General features: G+C 35.9%; 1 protein-coding gene across 1 annotated transcript in view; it reads right to left on the minus strand.

Moving 5' to 3' along the window:
* Window positions 1-21,544, minus strand: part of LOC137038973 (zinc finger protein GLIS1) — a 104,222-nt gene that overhangs the window by 63,157 nt on the left and 19,521 nt on the right. The window contains exon 3 of the mRNA XM_067414051.1: window positions 356-536. Coding sequence (XP_067270152.1) covers window positions 356-536 — 181 coding nt within the window. The remainder of the gene's footprint in view (window positions 1-355; window positions 537-21,544) is intronic.

Raw genomic sequence — 21,544 nt, forward strand, 5'->3', positions numbered from 1 at the left:
AAATAAGATATTTTAAAGAATGTTGATAACCAGACAGTTGACGTAGCCATTGACATCCATGGTATTGTTTTTCCTACAATGGAAGTGAATGGCTACCATCAACTGTCTGGTTATCAACGTTCTTTAAAATATCATCTTTTGTGTTAAACAGATTTAAAAAAAAAAAAAAAAACATTCAGACATGTTTGGAAATGATGACAATTTTGATTTTTGAGTGAACTATCCCTATAACATTTTAAATAGCACATTTATTTACTCTTGTTTATTGACTCTTGTCATAAAAGTGAGTTCTCATGTATTGACTGTTATTGTTGACCAATCCAAGTGCACAGATGAGCTGGGAGTTAGTTCTCACCTGACGTCTCGGTGGGGGCTCTCCTGCAGGTGAAGGTTCTGTGCGGGCTGCTCACAGTGGTGGTACTGACCTCCAGACTGAACTGCCAGGTTCTGCCCACAGCGCAGCGAGGTTCCCTCTTCTGCTGTCAATTCAGGAGCGCTATCCTTCTCTGAACAGAATGAGATACATCCTCCATTCACTGAAACAGGTGGGAAAAACAATAGGTATATTCAAAATTACAGATCTTTAAACCATTTATCAAACTTTTAAATCCATTGCATGGCTTTCTGGAATACTTGATTCTGATTGGCCAATATTTTTTAAATCAATTCAACATATTTCCATTTATTTTGTAAATGAGATACAGTCAGCATCATTGCACAAGGAGAAACTGTGTGTATAGCAAATCAAAATAAAATACGATTTCATAGTGCTTGGAAATATTTACAGAAGAAAAACCGACACTCTTTTTGACTCCAGAGTGGGTGCCTGCATCTTTCAATTTTTTTAACTAAATTCCAGAAACTTAATTTGCTCACAATGATATTAATAAGGCATCACCCATTGGGGTCTGATCAAAACCAGCATCTGAACAATCGTATAAAGCCAAGCCAAGCCAAAGACAGCGGAGGCTCGGTACGATATCGTTTCCAAGTATACAAAATGGGAAGGTGACAAGTAATTGCTTTAAAGCAACAAAAAAAGTGAGGGAAACAAAAGAAATGAGTGTTGAGAGGTGTGAAGAAATAAGAGAAAGATAAACAATGTAGCAGAAGGTCACAAGACACGCAGGTCCTGTAAAGCACATGTTGGATCCCTGAACTCAATAAACAGAAGAAACACACTTTTCACATCCATTCAAAGAATAATAATGGCTGTTTATTAAATCTTGGATCATTTTTTTCTTGGCTTAAAAATCCCACAGTTGGAATGTCAAACTGTGTTTGTGTATAAGATCACTGCTCGCTGAGCTAAAGCCAGGGTTTTCTTGCTTCATCTGGAGAGGATTGAGAGGTTTGTCAATGACATTGGGATAGTTTGTTTCACACAAAAACTCACATTCTTTTAATTATGTCCTCCTATTCTTGCATCCCTTAGTAAGCTACTATGCTGTGCCCTCATTTTAAATAAAAACTATATATTTAAAAAATACTTTAGACTTTATTCCTGCATGCGACACTGATAATCGATTTCACAAGAAGCCTTCAAATGCCACAAAGTCAAGCAGAGGTAAACTATACTGCTGATGTGAGGTGCAGAGAGAATATAGCCAGAAGCCACAGGAATTTTCAACACAAATCTGTTTTACAGATTTTCAAAATTGCTCAATATCATATCTGGGATGCAATTCTAGCCACAAGAGGCAGCTTGTGAAAACAGTTTAGCTGCTAGCCCTTTAGCTAAGACCCAAAATAGCTATTTTAGCAACCATAGAAGAACTGAAGACACAAATATGTATGTTTTTTTCTTTCCCCGAAATAGCAGGTGAACTTATGAGGCATTGCTGAATAAATGCATAACAACAGTTATTAATATCAGATGAAATGGCTTTGCTGAAGGTGATGACTGGAGTTTTGATTTCCCCCCCTAATCGACACTCTTGAGCAACACAGAAATTGCACATCCGACCTGCAGAAGATGAGGCGAATGGCTCAGCATCAGAATCCTTCACACTTCATATGCTTCTTTTAACGTATTATTGTCCAACTCCAAAAATAAGCTGCCAAGTTACATCAATTTTGATCCAAGTTCACACTAAAAGCCTTGCTCTGTATGGGCAGAACTATGGGAGAGGTTTAAATATATGATGCTTTGTTATATTAACAGAATTAGTCACGGCAACGTTGCATAAAAGAAGCTTCTCCACATTTGGAAACTTGGACAGAATGTTAGTTTGGATTTATACCGAATTTGCAATGGTTATTCACTGTTGGGTATTGCTCTGGGTTTTGATCAGAAGGTGGAAGTCTGTCAAAGCTCCCGTTGTGAAAGCTGGGACGAAGAGAAAGAGAGAAAAAAAGAGAGCGATTTTAATTCTCAGAGAGCAGATGACTGAATTTATGTTTTCTTGTATTCTAAAGTATTATTTTAGGGCTTTATTCCCCTTTTCATTAATAGAGACAATAGAAAGGAAATAAACGGGGAGGCCAGAATCAAACCTGCATCTGCTCCATGAGCACCACAGGCCAAGGGTCGGGGGGTGTAGCTTTGGCGGTAGTGATGAAAAGAGTAATTTGTTGTGCCATAACCTTTTAATCTCTGCAGAGAAGAAATGACTTGATGACCAAAGCAGAGATGTGAAACTGCATGAAGAGGCTGCGGCGCGCAAGTAGTAGTGATGGCCATTCATGAATAATTCTTCACTATGTTTGCATTCTCTCAAAGAGTTTCCACCACAAAGAAACCCGAGAAAAGATACAGGTAAAAGAAAAATTGCATTTCAGTCATGTTCATGTACAGCGAGAAACAATATAAATCTATGTAATTGTCCTGTGTGCGAGTAGAGTATTAGATGTTTGTTTTTAACAACATAAGAAATAATCATGACCATGTGAACTTAGCAAGAGTCAGAACAGATGTAGGCAACAAAATAACATGTAAAGTAAATGGTTTAGTTTTGCATTTATAAAATGGGCATTCATGATAATATTACAGATACATTATTTTTCCTAAATTGTTTTGTCTTAGGCACATCTGTAAGATTATGCAGATTTTTTTTAAGGTTTTTTTTTAAGGTGTGTATAATGCCATCATTGCTCATAATCACACTACAATACGAGATTACTTGTCAAATAAATAAATGAGCTTTAGTTCACGATTAGAGATTGCAAGAGTGATACATGTCCCAGTAAAAATTACTTTCAATAATCCTGAAAATAGGTTAAAGGGATAGTTCACCCAAAAATTTAAAGTTATTATTTACTCACGCTCAAGTTGTTCCAAACCTGTATTAGTTTCTTTCTTCTGTTCAATATAAAGGAGGATTTTGAAGAAGTTTCGGTGCCCATTGACTTCAGTTGTATGGATGAAAATGTATAATGTAATATCATATAATTAATATAATATAATAATTAACATAACATATGCTGCTTGAAATTAGTTTTAGATGAAGTACAGCTGCGGCATCGCACAACACTGCTATGTCAACTACCCGGATGCAGACATGATATTAAAAATTAAAGCACACTTTAGTTTAAGGTCCAATTCTCACTATTAACTAACTTTACTAAATGCCTTATTACTGATTAGTAATAGTTAGTAAGGCAGTTTTTAAGTTAAGTAATTAGGTAGAATTAAGAGATGTAGAATATGTCCATGAATGAGGCAGTAATGTTTTATGAGTACTAACAAATATCCTAGTAATATGCATGCTAATAAGCAAATAGTGAGAATTGGACCCTCAACTACTGTGTTACCAAAGTCTTTATATATAATAGAAACCTTCAAAAGAGCTTCTCTCCCAGACTTAAAAGGATAGTTTCAACACATTGGCTCTCATCTATACCTGGAGGACAGACAGAACACAGAAGGATGTTTCTCCAGCGCGCTCAGAAGACCTCTGATCCCTGACCAAATTTAAGAGAGGGTAAAGGAGGGAGCAGGTTTGCAAGCATTCAGAAGCCATTAAGGAATGACAATCTTGGGTGTGAGATCACTGCTGTGCGGTGCCAATAACACCTGAGGGTAAAGCAGAGCACCGTGATGAAGACCAGACTGAGGAGCTGGCCTCATTCACAAAAACACTAGAACACAAATCACAGAGCAGAACCCAACTGAGGGGAGAAAAACACTTCCATCGTCATTCTTGTTTCACAAGTACAAAATAACAAGGCTTCTGGACACTGAACAAGTAACAAAACTGTTTTTATATGGCAAACGCTCCCATGCTATATATCCATTTTATCCAGACAGAAGTCAGAGAAAACACTTATCATATCTTTTGTTGTTGACGTCAAAGTCTCTGCTTCCAATCAAGTTCTACATTATTTGTCACACATTCATCTACCATTTGGAAATTAATAACACAGTATTGGACTGGTAAATCACAATTTTTTTTTTTACAGTTATCCTGTTAATTATTTTGCATACTTTAGGTCTATTATCATGGTAATATTAATACATTTCATTGAAGTCTCAGGTTATGCAAATACCTTAACCAGTGTCGTTCTATCATAAAATATCATATAACACTTTACAATAAGGTTCAACATTAGTTTAGTAAACATGAACTAATAAAGACCTGTACTTATAAGCATTTATTTGTTAATGTTCATTTCAACATTTACTAATACTTCATTAAAATCTTGTTGACATTAGTTAATGCACCTTGAACTAACATGAACAAACCGTGAACAGCTGTATTTTTTTTTACATTTACAAAAGATTAACAAATACAGTAACAAATGTATTACTTGTGGTTAGTTCATGTTAGTCAATATAATAACTAATGTTAACTAAGGAAACCTTATTGCAAAGTGTAACTAAAATATAGTATAATTGTTTTTTTCACTGTCATTTTACTTTGTACACTAATGTTCGAAATGTTGAGGCAGACCGACTTTTACTCAGCAAATGTGACAATAAATAAATGTATAATGTTTAAAGATTTCTATTTCAAATAAATTCTGTACTTTTGAACTTTCTATTCCTCAAATAAACCTCAAAAAACTATCATGGTTTCCAAAAACTTTACGTATATAAAAACATTATTAATATTTAAAATATTAACCATTACACATGTTTTCAACATTGATATTAATAAGAAATGTGTCTTGAGCACCAAATCAATTATTTCTGAAGGATCATGTGACACTGAGGAGACTGAAAATTCAGCTTTGCCATCACAGGAATACATTACATTTTGAAATATATTAAAACAGAAAAAAAGTTATTTTAAACTGTAATAATGTGTTTTTTCTGTATTATTATTTACTGTATTTTTGATCAAATAACTGTGGTAGTGGTACAATATATAACATTGAACAATTGTACTGACTCCAAACTTTTGAATGGTAGTGTATTTAAACAACTTTTTTAATAACTTTTGAAAATGCAAAATGCAATTGTAATCATTAAAAAATGTATGTATTAATCTACATGCGCAACGGTATACCCTGATAATTATGACACGCAAGATTTTTTTTTAATTCTTTTCATAAAGGATGACATTTTATACGATGAACAATTGTATTATTACTAGTTTAAGCCCCACTTGTCCAAAATAAAATTGGAACCGTGAAATAAAACCAGTTACGAATCATTGCTTTACGGTATCATACAGTAGGAGAAGACACAGTGCAACCCCCCACCCCATAACCCCACCACTGGACTACGGGGGCTACCTGCATCTGATCAGCAGATGGGGCGGCCATTATTAAATGTAATTGGTGGTAATCTCAGGCGATTTTTTATTTCGGTGACACTTCATTTTCTACAATTCTCGCCTCCTGCCTTTCAAGTCACCTAAGTGCAGCATTAAGTGCTGGAGTGAGACCGAGCTTGTGCCAGCATTTAATGTTTTCAAGTCTTCAGAGATGCTGGCAATGGAAAGCAGATGTGTAAAGATGCAGTAATAATGCAGAACAAGACGGGGGCTTCAGAGAGACGATGGGAGAGGGGTGCGCGTATTCATGTGTGTGCTGTGCCGGCGCATGCATGTGTGTATCGACTTGAATGCACGTCAAACATGTGAGTCTACAGAACAACAAGCTGCCAAACCACAAGACAGATGCGTCTGGAAATGCACTGTGACATTTCTACTCAGGCCACTTTAGCGCCATAAATCATAGGATCCGCACTTGAACAGTTAATGACGATCAGGACTCTCTGATGCACTCTTCTTCCTATATTTGTTTGTCCTTTTCTGCATTTTTAACTCATTAGTGGGGCTAGCTATGGTGGGAATCACTATTAGAGCTCATATTTTGGGTTGGGGATTAAATGTGGACATCCGTGATACCTTGTATCATGCACTTTGTTGAGATTAGAAGCTCTATTAACTTAAAAGAGGTCTGACTATTTTTCTACAGGGCAACCTGGCTGTTCTTAAAAAGAACAAAATCCTACAGACGTAAATCATATAATATCATAAAGACTTGGAGAGAGAACTTAGAAAACTCCCAATATAGAGCTGTAACTGTTAATAACTATTGTCTATTTCTTTGATTAATCAGAAAAAACACACATTTTATTTTGTGTGCAAATTTTAAAAACCATGTAACTCCACATCCTGCCCAATGTTCCCCTCTAAGGTTATAAATTCAGACATAAATGTGTTTGGCAGATGCTTTAATCCAAAGCGACTTGCATTGCGCATTCAAGGTATATATTTTAATCAGTTCATGATTTCCTTGGGAAATTGCTTGCCATTGCTAGTGCCATGCTCTACTGTTTGAGAAGGCAAGGCATATTAATATATAGAGTTTCAATTAAATTCAAATATTTGGTAGACTTTTTTGAGCTGTCTTGCCTTTTTCTGTTGCTCTCTGAAGTTTAATGCGCGCATGCATGCATAAGTCCTGATAAAATTCGGTTGCCATACAGTAGACAGGTGAAATTATTTTTTAAATCAGTGCTATCTGACTAAAGAAAACAGAGGGGGAAAAAAGCTGTTGTCTTCCCTTTTGCCAAACAGGAATGAAACTTCAACACCCACAATGCACCTGGCATGTTGCCGTCCAAGATATCTTCAATAATCTGTAGATTTTACCAGAAGGTCCAGTTATGACATTTTGATTAAACATTACAAGGTAAACAAAAATGCACAATTAAAAGTATGCACGGATTAACTGTTCACAATAAGATTTATATATGCATTAAGAAAATAGGTAGCATGAATTTTTATTTCCTGCCGACTTTAAGGGTGAAATTTACCAGAGGCTCACTTGCTTTTAAAATAAAAATATTTGCATGAATTTATAACATTTTACAAATAAGAATATAACAGAGACAAAGAATATAACAAAGAATATAACAGAACACACACACACACACACACACACACACACACACACACACACACACACACACACACACACACACACACACACACACACACACACACACACACACACACACACACAATTTAAAGCACATTAAATAGCACATGTATCTGACAGGAACCAACATGAAAGTGCATGTGTAAAGTGTTAGTTAAACCCAAAAATGAAAATTTGGTCATTATTTACTCATCCTCATGTTCCAAACCCACAAGACTACTTTCATTCATCTTCAGAACCCAAATGAAGATCTTTTTGATGAAATCTAAAAGCTTTCTGTCCCTCCATTGGCAGCCTCCAACTACCATTTTGACGCTTCAAAAAGTTCATAAAAAGGTCATAAAAAAAAATCAATATGAATTGATTGGTTTAGACCACATTTATAAAGAGATAATTGTTTTATATGGTGAACAGATTTAATTTAGTCTTTTATTCACATATAAACATTGATCAGCGGACATAAACAGAAGCTCAATCGAACCTGCTTGACGTACGAGAACAAACCTCATTGGTTCTTGAGGACGCTCAAACGTGCTGCGTAACACGAGAATGAACCTCATTGGTTCTTGGGGAAGCTCAAACGTGCTGCGTAACACGAGAATGAACCTCATTGGTTCTTGAGGAAGCTCAAACGTGCTGCGTAACACGAGAATGAACCTCATTGGTTCTTGGGGAAGCTCAAACGTGCTGCGTAACACGAGAATGAACCTCATTGGTTCTTGGGGAAGCTCAAACGTGCTGCGTAACACGAGAATGAACCTCATTGGTTCTTGGGGAAGCTCAAACGTGCTGCGTAACACGAGAATGAACCTCATTGGTTCTTGGGGAAGCTCAAACGTGCTGCGTAACACGAGAATGAACCTCATTGGTTCTTGGGGAAGCTCAAACGTGCTGCGTAACACGAGAATGAACCTCATTGGTTCTCACACGTCAAGCGAACATGCTCAAACTTCTGTTTACCAGAACTGATGTTGTGTGAGTTGAATGTTGAATGTTTATGTGAATAAAAGCTTAAATTGAATCTGTTCATCATGTAAAGTGATTGTGTCTCTTCGGAAAATTGACTTAACTGCCTAATTTGGATTCGATTTACAATCTCTTTTTCAACTTTTTAAAGCATCAAAGCTCTCAAATTTCATCAAAAATATATTAATTTGTGTTCCAAAAATGAACGAAAGTCTTACAGGTTTGGAACGACATGAGGGTGAGTTATTCATTAGTTGTGCACTTTTCCCACAGGAACTTGCGCTGCCATTTTTTAAATGTGTATTTTCTATAGAAATGCATTTTGTAAATTGATGCTGCTGAGTTTCTCTGTGCACACATACCAGATTAATCAACTGAATGAAATTCGTTAATTAATTATTTGATGCAATCCAACCCAGAAAACCCTAACAACTGCACAGCAACACTCTGGAAAACACCATCAACAGTCGATTATCGTGCCAGTGAGTTTTGCATGAGCATGCACCAATCACGTTTTCTTTAGATAAAAATCTAGTTTCTTTTTCATATTTTATTTCTCAGTTACTCTCACTCTCTTTATGATTTCCTTTCAAGGTCCTCTCCTCTCTTTTTTTCATTAGGGGACAAAGTCAGCAGACGCCTGAGCAGTAGGGTTATACTGAACTCTCTTGCGCTTCTCAACACGGCCGCAGCGTCCTGTGCAGATGTTGCGTATTATCGACAAGAGCCTTCTGCATCTTTTAAATCTCATAACTCATGTCTATATTTTTGTCTCCACACAGACCCGGAACTTATTTGTTTGCTTAGTAATGAAGGTTTGATTGAAAACCTGAGGGCACAAGCAAATGAAAAATAACAAAGTCTGGAGAAAGGTTCACTTAAACAGGTGCATGGCAGAGAGAGAGAGAAAAAAAACTTGATTAAATTATGAGGGACTGAAATGACTTTGTTTTTCTTGCTAGATTATTGGTACCACCAGACCAGGATTTTCATGAGGATGAAATTGTTTTGCTATGGCAGTTTCTGTATAAAGACAAATCCTGGTTTGTGTTTCACTTCTAAAACAAAAATGTCACATTTGGCAATAATATATTTTGCAGTTAATGTTTCATGTCAAATGAAAACAAGGTACACCAAAAGCAAAGAAAAATATGATGGCCATCTTAAGAAGAAACCACCCTAATGTAGAATAAAACATTTATTATTATTATTTAGATGTAAAACTAGGAGTCCGCATTTAATAGATGTAATATAAAAATCTAAGGTCATTTATATTATGTTACTATTTACTCAGTCTCATGTTTTTTTTTTGTGTGAAATTAGAAAAAAAAAATGAAATTCCGGTAAGAGTTTAGTATGGGGAACACATTCACAATTAACTACGACTTTAGCCTCAATAAACTCCTAATTTACTGCTTATTAATAATTAGTAAGGCAGTTTTTGTAGCATTTAAGTTTAGGTATTGGGTAGGATTAAGAGATATAGAATAAGGTCATAAAGAATAAGGCATTAATATGTGCGTTATAAGTACTAATAAACAGCCAATATAGTAATATGCATGCTAATAAGCAAATAGTTAATAGTTAATAACTGAACCCTAAAACAAAGTGTTACAGAAATGTCATACAGTTCTTAAATGACAACGACTATCATGATCAGAGTAGATAAATACAATAAAAGCTCCATGGAAGTATCATAAAAGTAGTTATTTGTCTGTTTTATTTGATGTATTTTTTGTCAACTTTTTGTCATGCAAAATAGCTGCATAAAGTAGAATCCATATAAGTATATATATATATATATATATATATATATATATATATATATATATATATATATATATATATATATATATATATATATATATATATATATATATATATATATATATATATATATATACTTATATGGATTCTACTTTATGCAGCTATTTTGCATATATATACATATAAATCTTATGGGTTTGGAACTATATGGTTGTTGACTAAATAAAACCAGTATTCTTATTTGTGGCTGAGCTATTCCTTTCAGAAACTATTTACAGTACATTGCCCGGGATTTTCTCTTTTGCGACCACATGAAAGGCTTCACTTTTAGTTGCATGGACAAAATCAAGTTATAAATAATATGCTTAAAGATCTGCTGTGACTTTACACAAGAGTTCATCAAACAAAAGAAGAAGAATCGTTTGCTCGTGAGACGGACAGATGCAGCAGCTGCCCACTGGTTTCGTAATAGCCTCGGCTCCTAAAACAGTCCGAACTGACCGCAGACTACTGAACACAAACAAACACAAAACACTGCCTGCACTACTCCTACGGTCCAATGACTAAACCGCACGCTTGGACAGGAGAACCTTATAAATCAAGGCTTACAGTGATTAAAGCATTACATGGCCATTTTAAAACCGTATCAGCCTTGTACACATCCACACACACACCCAGCAACGAAAAAAAAAGATACGAGAGACAAACATCTTGACATGCTTCCAGTCATCATGATCAGTGTTGATGTTCTTCTATACCTTTATTGTAATTACTGGGTTCCACTTGGTCATGTCACCACCTGCTGGTGACTGGCTGTCACTGGAGGAGCCTGCGAGTCTGTCCTCTGTGGACTGACGTGGGTGGATCTGGACCACCATCGCTTCGGTTTCCAGTAAGCAGCGGGTGAGGCTGGGTCAGGGTGGTGCTGGAGAACCTGGCAGAGCTATGGCGATGCCCATTGTGCCAGGGATGGGGTTCATGGCTCCAGCTTTTCAGTTCGTAATGGATATGCTCTCATCAGCTCAAATAAGGTACAATGCAACTCTTGCCATCGAACAGACTTTTAAAACGTTCCAAAGCCACAAGCATTCAGGTCATCCTTCAAAACCAATGTTCAATGATCCTGAAAATAAACAGTCATCTTCAATGCTGCCATAATAATCATTATCTTCAAGCATTTTGAGCATGGTCATTATCAAAAAATGTTCGTCGTCATCAAAATGCCGTTTCACTGAAGTAGCAAGGATGGTTAACTTTGAAATGTTGGGTTGTTTTTAGAGCTGTGGCCCCGTCAAAACAGATTTAAAGTCCAATGAGACATGGCTTTATTGCGCTTGTCTTCTATTCTATTGTCTTAGAACAAAATTTACAACTAAATCATAACCTAAATACTCATTTTACTCTACGTACAGGATAAAGTTACTGGAAACGATTTTACATCAAGCCCACTGAAATCTATAGAGTGTGAAATACTTACAACAAAGACATTTATAATGTTACAAAAGATTGTTCTTTTGAACTTTCTATCATCACAGTTCACCAGCAGTTTTCAACACTGTAATAAAGAAATGTCTTGAGCACCAAATCAGCGTATTAGAATGATTTCTGAAGGATCGTCCGACACTGAAGACTGAAGCAATGATGTTTTTCCTCACAGAAAGAAATGACATATTAAAAAATATATTAACATAGACAGCAGTTATTTTAAATTGTAATATTTCCACAAATTTAAAAGCAAACCAGGTCATGTTCCTTTAAAAAAAAAATACTGCACTATAAAAATTGAACAAGAAAGTTGTTTTACAATGAACAGTAGTAAGAAACGGGTTCATAAACACAGCTCTTGTTTTGCAGTGTACGTACAGGATGAGGTTACTGGAAACTATTTTATATCAGGCCCACTGAAATCTATAGAGTGTGAAATACGGGAGGTGATTACAATGTAAATGCATCAGTAGCACGGGACGGGGCTGCGGTACATTCCTGTGTCTTGTGCTGTAAAACCGTACAGCTTTAACATTAAGACTCAGAGTTCCTCATCACAGGCTGCTGTTCTGGCTTTTATGGGATCTTGACGGCTCTATGGGGCTCTGTAAAAACACAAGAACTTCAGGACCTCTGAGGCCCTGTGATACTGGCGCAGTGGAACTGTTCGGCTTGTATTATGTCGTTTCTGTTTTTTGTGTGTGTATGCGTGCATGCAACTATTTTGCTTCTATACGTCTTGGTATTTATTCTAAGCTTTGAGACAAAAAAATCAGGCCATGTTTGAACAGAAATAGAGCATTACTTCGGGAGCAAAATGCTTCGGTTTCTATGTTTGCCCTCTGATGTCATATTTTAATTATCTTGAATTCCCTGCAAAGATTATGGGAAATTAATTCCATTAGCAAAATATGGCTTTTCACACTAAATCAGGCTGTCAGGGTTGTGACTTAATAATACAGTTCTCGCATAATCCTTATTATGAAAACTGGCTTTTGTAATTAAAAGTGAAATGCAGTCTTGTACGGTATCCAACATTCTAAGCAGAAATTCCTGTATTGAATGAGTCAAGGCTAATATTTTCATTTGAAGCATTCCTAAGGCATGACAGCTAATGGTCAGCACGCCATTTCCAATAAATAAATGACAAAGGAAATTTTACTATACACTTTCAGCCGTGTTAAAATCAGCTCTTCACACAAATCCTCCAGTGCAGAGTCAAGGGCTGTCCTGTTGCTCCCTGCAGCCAAAAACACGCTCTGTACACAACTGTATTGGCCATATTACCGAGTATGGCGTTCACTTTAGGCTTCTTCCAATATTTACAAGCAAGCCTGAAACTGTGAGAGAATTCGATTGAATGCAGATGGCAGGAAGTTCCACTCAAATGACAGTGGCCAAATTCAACCGCAAAACATGAGAGGAACCTCACAAGCACACATCACATATCCTATTTCCAAATGCTAGTACACTGAATCTAAAGAAGACTGTAAACATACATTTTTATATACCATTCAAAAGTTTGAGGTCAGTAAGATTTTCTTTTTAATCGGATCAAAAGTGACAATAAAGACATTTATATAATGTTACAGAAGATTCTGATTTCAAATAAATGATGTTCTTTCTCGGTTTCCACAAAAAAATATTAGACAGCACAACTGTTTTTTAAAACATTGATAATAAGAAAAAAATGTTTCTTAACCTTTACAAGCATGAATGATTGGCAATCATTATTACATATTCGGGTCTTTAGTGACCCGGATCTGTGTCTAACACGGATGGATCTCTAACTGCCACAATAGTATAAATTATATTATATTTTAATAAGAATAACAAAAGTATAAAACAAAGCATACATTTTAGAACTTGGAAGGGTTCAATTTGAGCAGATGCTTTTTGCATCTTACCATCACTGACAGCTTCTTCACCAGATCCACTATCAAGTGACAGTGATATTAATATTTGATTGTGTACAGTACTTGCTCTGCAGTAAATCACCCAGCCATTACAAGTTTTGCTGAGGATACTTGTGTATTCTTTAGTTTTTATGCCAGAGGTAATTATGAGTGAAACATCAGGTCATCATTGTGTATCAGACATTGTCACCTTGATGAATAAAGGTGCACTTATTGAGTAATCAGAGACTCAATTATTGTTGTGCATAAATAAATATCCTTACACTATTACATACCCCGGGTCGCTAGTGACCCTGTATACTTTTTTTGTTAAATAATAGAAAACAGAGAAATGTCTGTGTCTATTATATATATATATATATATATATATATATATATATATATATATATATATATATATATATAATTTTTTACAAGAAGAAAAAAAAGAAAAGAAACAATATATATATTATATATATATATATATATATATATATATATATATATATATATATATATATATATATATATATATATATATATATATATATATATATATATATATAGTTTCTTTTTTTCTTGTTATATTGTTATATTGTTTATAATGAATAAATTGAGGAATAGTAAGAAGGTGATATCTAACTTCAAAACATTAATGAGAGGGAGGGAAGTGAATGATGTTAAAGACCTGACGTAAGCGTTTATGGGTTAAAAACCAATTTAGCATATTGTAATGATTTCTGAAGGATCATGCAATAATGTAGCATTGTCATCACAGGAATAAGTTACATTTTAAAATATATTAAAGGCACAATATGTCATTTTCGCCGGTAAAGGTGGCCTTTTCAAAACAAAGGCGTAGCTTGATTATGCTGAGATTGAGCGCGGATTCAATATTAGGCATGGTAAAACATGGTACTCGTGGTAAATCAAGAAAACGCGATTTAAACCATAAGACTAAATGTGTTGAGCTATTTAAAAATGATTCATTTTCTGTCTATGAATGTATCCAAACAGTTGTTCCCTTGTCTAATAAAACATATAATATATTAAAGCAGCTTTGGTGTTTCCATGGTTTCTACAAAATAAAACCAAAAATCGAGGATAATGCGGGTATGATGCCATTGATAAGTGATGCACGGACACGCTCCATGCCCTGGTAATAAAGACTTATTTCTCTGGATTTAAACATGTAAGTACACAAAAGTCAACAAAATATATAATACTGTTCTAGTGGTTTTTGGATCCTTTAATCCAAATATCTTACAAATTGTTCCCATAAAATATACATTTTAAATTGTAATAATATTTAAAAATACGACTATTTTTACTGTAATTTTTATCAATTTAATGATGAGCTTGATGAGCTTAAGAGACTTATCAAGCCCAAAATGTTGATATACTGTATATATAAAATGAGAAGAGTATTATGAGTGGCAAGAATTGTTCAGTAATCCCCTTGACAAGTATTATGAGAGACACGTTTGTAATTGAGTCATAAATAAATAGAACGTTTGACAATGATTATATCGTTATCTATGCAGCATAGTCCTGCCTGCAATTCTCTAAGGGATCCTTTGTTATTAGATGGGAAAACCAGATGGTTATGTGAGGAACACAACAGAGAATCATATTTCATTTCCTATTTTTTGTTATGGTTGTTTTAGTGGAGGAAAAAAAATAATGGAAGCTTTCTTTCAGAATAAGACGTTCAAAGCGTTCGGTATAATTGGTTTGGCTTTGAAGTTTCTGGCAGGGATCGGGATAAAATCTTACTACAGACTCACACACTGAGTAGTCTTGGTGATTAAGAAATGACTTGGCTCCTTTTTTTAAGAGTCATGATTTGCTTTGACAACAGGGGCAGAGAAGGAAAAGCTTTTACTTTTATTTGATTATTCATCTTGTTTCATGTTTCCTGCTTCAAGCCCCATGCTTTCCTATTACAGTGTGTGGAGATGACCAGTCCAAGCCGAAACAAGAACATAATCCCTGCTGATATCCTCAAAACAAATGTTATCTGCAAATCCACAGCAGATGACGGAGCTGGCTGCACTCCGCAATGGTAAACTAACTTAGTCACTATCAAAGCTCTCTCTCAGTCAAGCATCGTAGCCACGGTTAAGACTGTTTCGGGCTTTGAAGAACACAATAGAGGAATTCAACCCAAGGCGACTTCACAAATAAATAGAACTGTCAAAATTGAGTCCATGCTTACTCTTGATTCTTTCTAATAAGAAAATTGCATCACAAAGCTCAAAATCAATAACCATGTTTATAACATAATTTTCCAATTAAGGTCCAGATTTTGGTCAAAGGAATAATTCACTAAGAAATATAAATTTCTCTCAAGGATCACACAAGGAGAAAATTTCAAGGCAATTTTCCATGCTCTTCTCTGAGCAATTACAATGACGCTTACAAAGGAAAAATCATCACAAAGGCATCATAAAAGTTGTCCAGACGACCCTTCTGAAGCCAAATATTGGTACATTAATGAGTGAAGTAACGGCTGATTGGTGAATGAATTACTGGACCTTTTCAGTTAATCATTTGATCCAATGATTCAATTATTCAATGATCCAATCGCAGTTCATCCGTGAATAACATTCTTGACACAAAGCTATCATATATATTCAGTCTACAGCATATTAGAATGATTTCTGAAGAATCATGTGACACTGAAGCCTGGATTGATAGTTGCTGCAGAAAATTGCCATCACAGGAATATATATATATATATATTTTTTTTTTTTTTTTTTTTTTTTTTTTTTTTTAAAGCATTCAAATAAAAAGTATATAGTTTAAATTGTAATAATATCTCACAATCGATAAAATAAATGCATCCTTGGTGAGGCTTCTTTTAATAACATGAAAAAATCTTACCAACCCCTATCTTTTGAATGAAATAGTGTAAATTAAAGGTACAATATGTATGATTTTCAATTAAAATATCCAAAAACCACTAGAACAATGTTATATATTTTGTTGACTTGTGTATTTACAATATCCCAAATGTTTCCAAGAATATTTAAAACCAAAGAAATAAGCAATTTTAACCAAGACATGGACTCTTTAATATATTGTTTAATTAGACAGGTGACCAACTGTTTGGATACATTCATCGAAAGAAAACGAATCATTATGCTACGTTCACACCAAACGCGAATTGAGCGTCAAAATTGTGTCTACCGCATGTAGTTTGACGCGTGAACGTTTTGAATCCATTCGCACGCGTCCGCAGCAAATTGGACACGCATAGAAATCGAGCATTTGAAGCGAAATGGACGTGTGTTAAAGGTGCTCCAGGGGAAATATGTCCTAAAACAGCACTCTGCCTCTTTTCATTTAAAAAAATATATATATTAACCATTAACAGCCACACATGTGGTTCAGCCAACTACCTGGATTATCTTCCCTGCATGTATATTTAAATATCCTTATAAAATATAAAGTTATGAAACTTCGCTTTGCCCTCAGTCAAAATGATTTGGTAGGCAACAATAAATTCATTTGACCAAAGATCGCCCATTAGATGTACACAAGACAAATTATTTGTCATGTTTAACCTCTACAGAAACATCCAAGCCAGTGGCAAAAGCCAGAAGGACTGGGCGAGGAAAGGCTGCTCTCGCCGGGGTTAACAAGTGCTGAGCGCCCGGTGATCGCCTAGATCTCACAACTACAAAAAACGATTTAAAAAAAATAATAAATAGGCGCTCTCTTTATAAATAAACATTATTAACTGAAAAGCATTAAAACTACACTTAGTAACAAAATTTTTTTTTTTTTAAATTATGCAGTTTCTCATCACATCACTTTACCCCGTGACAGCAGGCTCCTGATTGGTTAATGCGGCACGAATTGAAGGCAGAGTTCTGATTTTTCAACTCGGTCATCAGACGCGAATTTGCTTAAAACGCGTGAATGTATAAAAAGCACCACTCGCTTGAAACGCGTGTATCGTGCAAGGTGTTCAATTCGCGTCATTTGCTCGTGCAAGATGCTCAATTGGCCGCGTCAAACGCATTTATCGCGCCACCGGACCTCCAGACACGCGTCAACACACCTTTCCATTGATTTAACATGGAAATCATTCGTTCCAGACGCTCTATTCGCGTTTGGTGTGAACGTACCTATATTACATAGCTCAACAAAGTCTTATTGTTTAAATCTTGCTTTCTTGATTTACCATGAGTACCATGATTTACCATGCCTAATATTAATCTAGCTTACTCAAGTGTGCCACAAGTGTCTCAGCGGCCTCATTCCGCTCCAACAGCTTTCAGCCCCACCCTTCTTCATACTACATTAACAATAATAAATCTTTAATTTATTAGCTCATTCATGAATATGGATTCTTTTCCATCGGCTGTAGAGGTGAAGACAACAACTCCCATGATCCTGCGAAATCAAGGCGTAATAAAGCTAAGTTTTTGTTTTGAATAAGAAACCTCTAGTGGCGGAAATTACATCTTGTGCCTTAAATATTTTTCAATAGTCGATATTTGGAAGGTGTTTACATGACACTGTCAGTTGTTTAACTAAACATGAATATTTCCATATTAATATGTCAGTTACTGACTTGCAAAGACCTGACTTGCAAAGTTTAGAAATAAGCGCATGGGGCCCCCACATACATTTCATATCCTCAGAATATATTCACAAGGATCCCTATTTTCCATTACCCTCAAACAGCATAGAGTTTCAAACCGCACATATCCCTGAACGGAAGTGGGCAAAACAATGTGACTCTTTTTTGTTTTGTGGGGTATCATCCTCAAAAACCACAGGATCATTCTAAACTGACCCCCTTTTATAGCTTCCCCACAACTGCTGTCCCACTCAGGCCCCTGGTAACCCGAGAGGGGACTGATCAGCAGACAATATACATCATCACACATCAAACGGGGCCCTCACAATGCAAATGTCCCCAGAGAGGAGAAGAGAAGGTAGGGCATCCGTCAGCACAGGAGTCCCTGGTCAGGAATAACACGCCGGCTGCTGGTTTGAGAAATGAGGGCTATAAGAAGGGAGAGCAAGGGCGGCATGCATAAAAAAGCAGAGCATCATGGGGTGATTTTAATGGAAATTCTTTCAATCTTAGCCCAGCGATAGGGTTTGTATAGGGGAAGGTGGTAAATAAAGGGGTACTTATGTAGACAGAGAGTCATATCCAGCTGAGGAGACGGGCCCACCGTCAGCGTGGTTTAAGAGGAAACCTATTCTCGGGTCACAGGCCCTGGTGTTTTTTCTACTTGCTTGATAGCCATCTTTTCTTTACTACATGTGGTAAACAACGTCATTACAACAAAACGCCTTGAGTTATGGCTCAACTAACAACTTCACGGTTTGATTCCTGATCCAGAGCTGTGCTAATGTATCATAAACATCTCTGAAAGTCAGTTAGCCAGTGTTTTGTGGATCTTTATTCCCTCTCAGGGCCGTAAGCCTGACTTAACACCAGCATTTTCACACAACCTGGCATTAGCTGTGCGTTTATGAACTATAAATCATATTCATTTCATCCCTAGACTTTTCCAAAAAAGACTCCAAACCCATAAAGAGTTTGTTTTTCATTTCACTCTGAAAGAGCTTTGAAATGCAAATATTTGTTTCCTTTGCGAGGAGAAAAAAACTCAAGTGTTTTTTCTAAAGTAAAATTTCAGGCGAAATATGAATTCTTGCCATTTTACATCATCGCTAACACAAACATTTTAAAAATGGGTCCATGGTGGGTTCCTACAGCCTTTTTTGTGTGCTCTTAAACGAGTGAGTTTTGGCCAGTAGTAGTGTACATATCCTAATGATTTGCTAGCCAATTATTGGACTTGATTCCTGCTTTCCGAACTCTTGAGGCTTGTAGAAAGCTGGCATCTACAAGCTGTACAAACCTGATTTGACGTGCAGCTGGTGGTCAATTCGGCATCGCCAGACTATCGGTAAGTCCAAAAAGCCTTGATGACATGCTTCAAACCTATATTTTACAGTAGTTAGTCTTGTTCGTCCTATAGCTGACTGCATTTTGCCTTGAGGGTGATTATATTTGGTCTAAAAGTATGTAATGTATTTCCTTTATGTAGACTACTGTTTGTTCAGTCAGGGTTGTGTGCATAGTTGGATTTTAATACTAACTTTTAAAGAGTAAAAGAAGGAAAGCACTTATTTCACAGCTTGTGCCCTGCAAGCACCCACACATTTTAAATCCATCTCTCAAAGACTCACTCGTTATTCATTTTAACAGCTTTTACCATTAAGTGTTCTGGCATAATATAAGTTTTATCAGTTTTATCAAAAAGTACAAGCAAGCAGAACAAATCACTGAGATAATAATGAGAAAACATGTACATTGAATGCTATTACGCAAGTCTGTTTTTTTTTTTTTTTTGCTGGCTTCCCTACATTTTTCAGCCATCAAGTAATCCTCAAAGACAACCCTTCTATTTGTCACTATATGGAGTCAATTAAAGCACAAAGTGATCTGAAGATGTGGCTAACCCCATGTAAACAAAGAGAACACATGAAAATACAACTCAAAGTCCTCTTCAAGATGTGTGGTTGGCTGCGATCTGGTGAATTGGAATGAGAAACATGTTTAGAAAGCTCTGTGCTTCCAATCGTAGAGGCATTCACGAAACAGAGGAGGAGGGCGTGGGAGAAGTCCTTCGAAATGAAGCTGCGTGTCTAACGTCATTTCTCCCCATATGCTTCACTGATAAGATGTTTGTTAAAACATGTTGTTCCATTATGGAGATGGGATTGCTTGTTTAATTTGTTATTTGGCGTAAATACTGAAGCAAAAGTCAACATCCATATGGATAAATCAAGTAAACAAGATCTGGTTGGTTAGTATGTAAGCCCCTGCTGGTAAGCTGACTCAAAAAAAAAAACATGTTGAGAATGACATCTTCATTGACATACGCAGTAATTGCGCATTATATAAACTCTCAATAATTACTTTTTTACTCAAAAATGCAGATGAATTCTTTGATAAAAAGTCGCAATTAAGTTGTTGTTTTTTATCACTGGAAGAAACAAGCTTCCATAAAACATATTTTAAATGTAATTTTGTAAATCTGAATTGTATGTGACATTTACAAAATAAAATTGTATAGTTTTGAATTATAATTCTGTAAATTTGAAGTGGTTTCACCAAGCTAAAAAAGCTAAAACGCTTATTTCAACTCGACCTTTCACCTAGTTTTTGTATGATCGGAACTTTTATTATGAATTTTATAATTTTGAATAATTTTTAAAGTTTTGTATTTCTTCATGCAAAACTATAATCTGACTATTTGCAGCTAATTTCACCTCAAAAAAATGTGGCATTCAAAAACACATCTATAAGATACCATAAAAATATAAAATAAGCCTCAAAAGAATGAAATGCTATTTAGTCACGTGACAAGAATTCAAATTCCCGTCCATTAACCAGGATGAATAGGAAATATGTTAACGTACAACTTTCTCCAGCTAATTCTCTTGACGTCATAAAACGTCAATCATTGTAAAGGCTTGCAGACTTGTTATGACAATACAATCCTCTAGGCAGTCCACTGTCTCCACTCAGTAACATCCTTGAAAATAAGTGTGCCGATTCTAAAGAGAAACCAGAGCCTCCAGATGAGCGCGAACGTCTCCGGTAAGGCTCGCTCTCATTCGCAAAGTAACCCTGCAGACAGAAGGTATGTGTTAGTCACTGTTTGATTCAGACATATTTTCAATGGAGGCTCATTGAGAAACAGGGTCTGTTTTGACTCGGTCATCTTTGAGAAAGCCTGGTCTTGGAGACTAGCAGCATTTGTAAAAGATTAGCGGGCTAGCTCTCGTCTACTGTGCTCGGGTCAGGTAGAGTGCAGTAAGCAGACAGTTATAATGCCTGATATCTCTCCATCTATAGCAGGCAGGAACATTCTTACAACACGAATGGCCCTGTAATCCAATTAAGCCCTGTAAAAGATGTGACCTTTAGGCATAAGGTTAGGTTTTCAGGTATCCCAAGGCAAGATTTTTGCATCGTAATGCAATTTCTTTGTGTCGCAGATCAGAAAATCCCTTTTGATGAATCTTTCTGCCGCAAGTTCCTGAGCATTAAA

The sequence above is a fragment of the Pseudorasbora parva genome, chromosome 13 (assembly GCF_024679245.1).
Source record: "Pseudorasbora parva isolate DD20220531a chromosome 13, ASM2467924v1, whole genome shotgun sequence".
Lineage (NCBI taxonomy): Eukaryota > Metazoa > Chordata > Actinopteri > Cypriniformes > Gobionidae > Pseudorasbora > Pseudorasbora parva.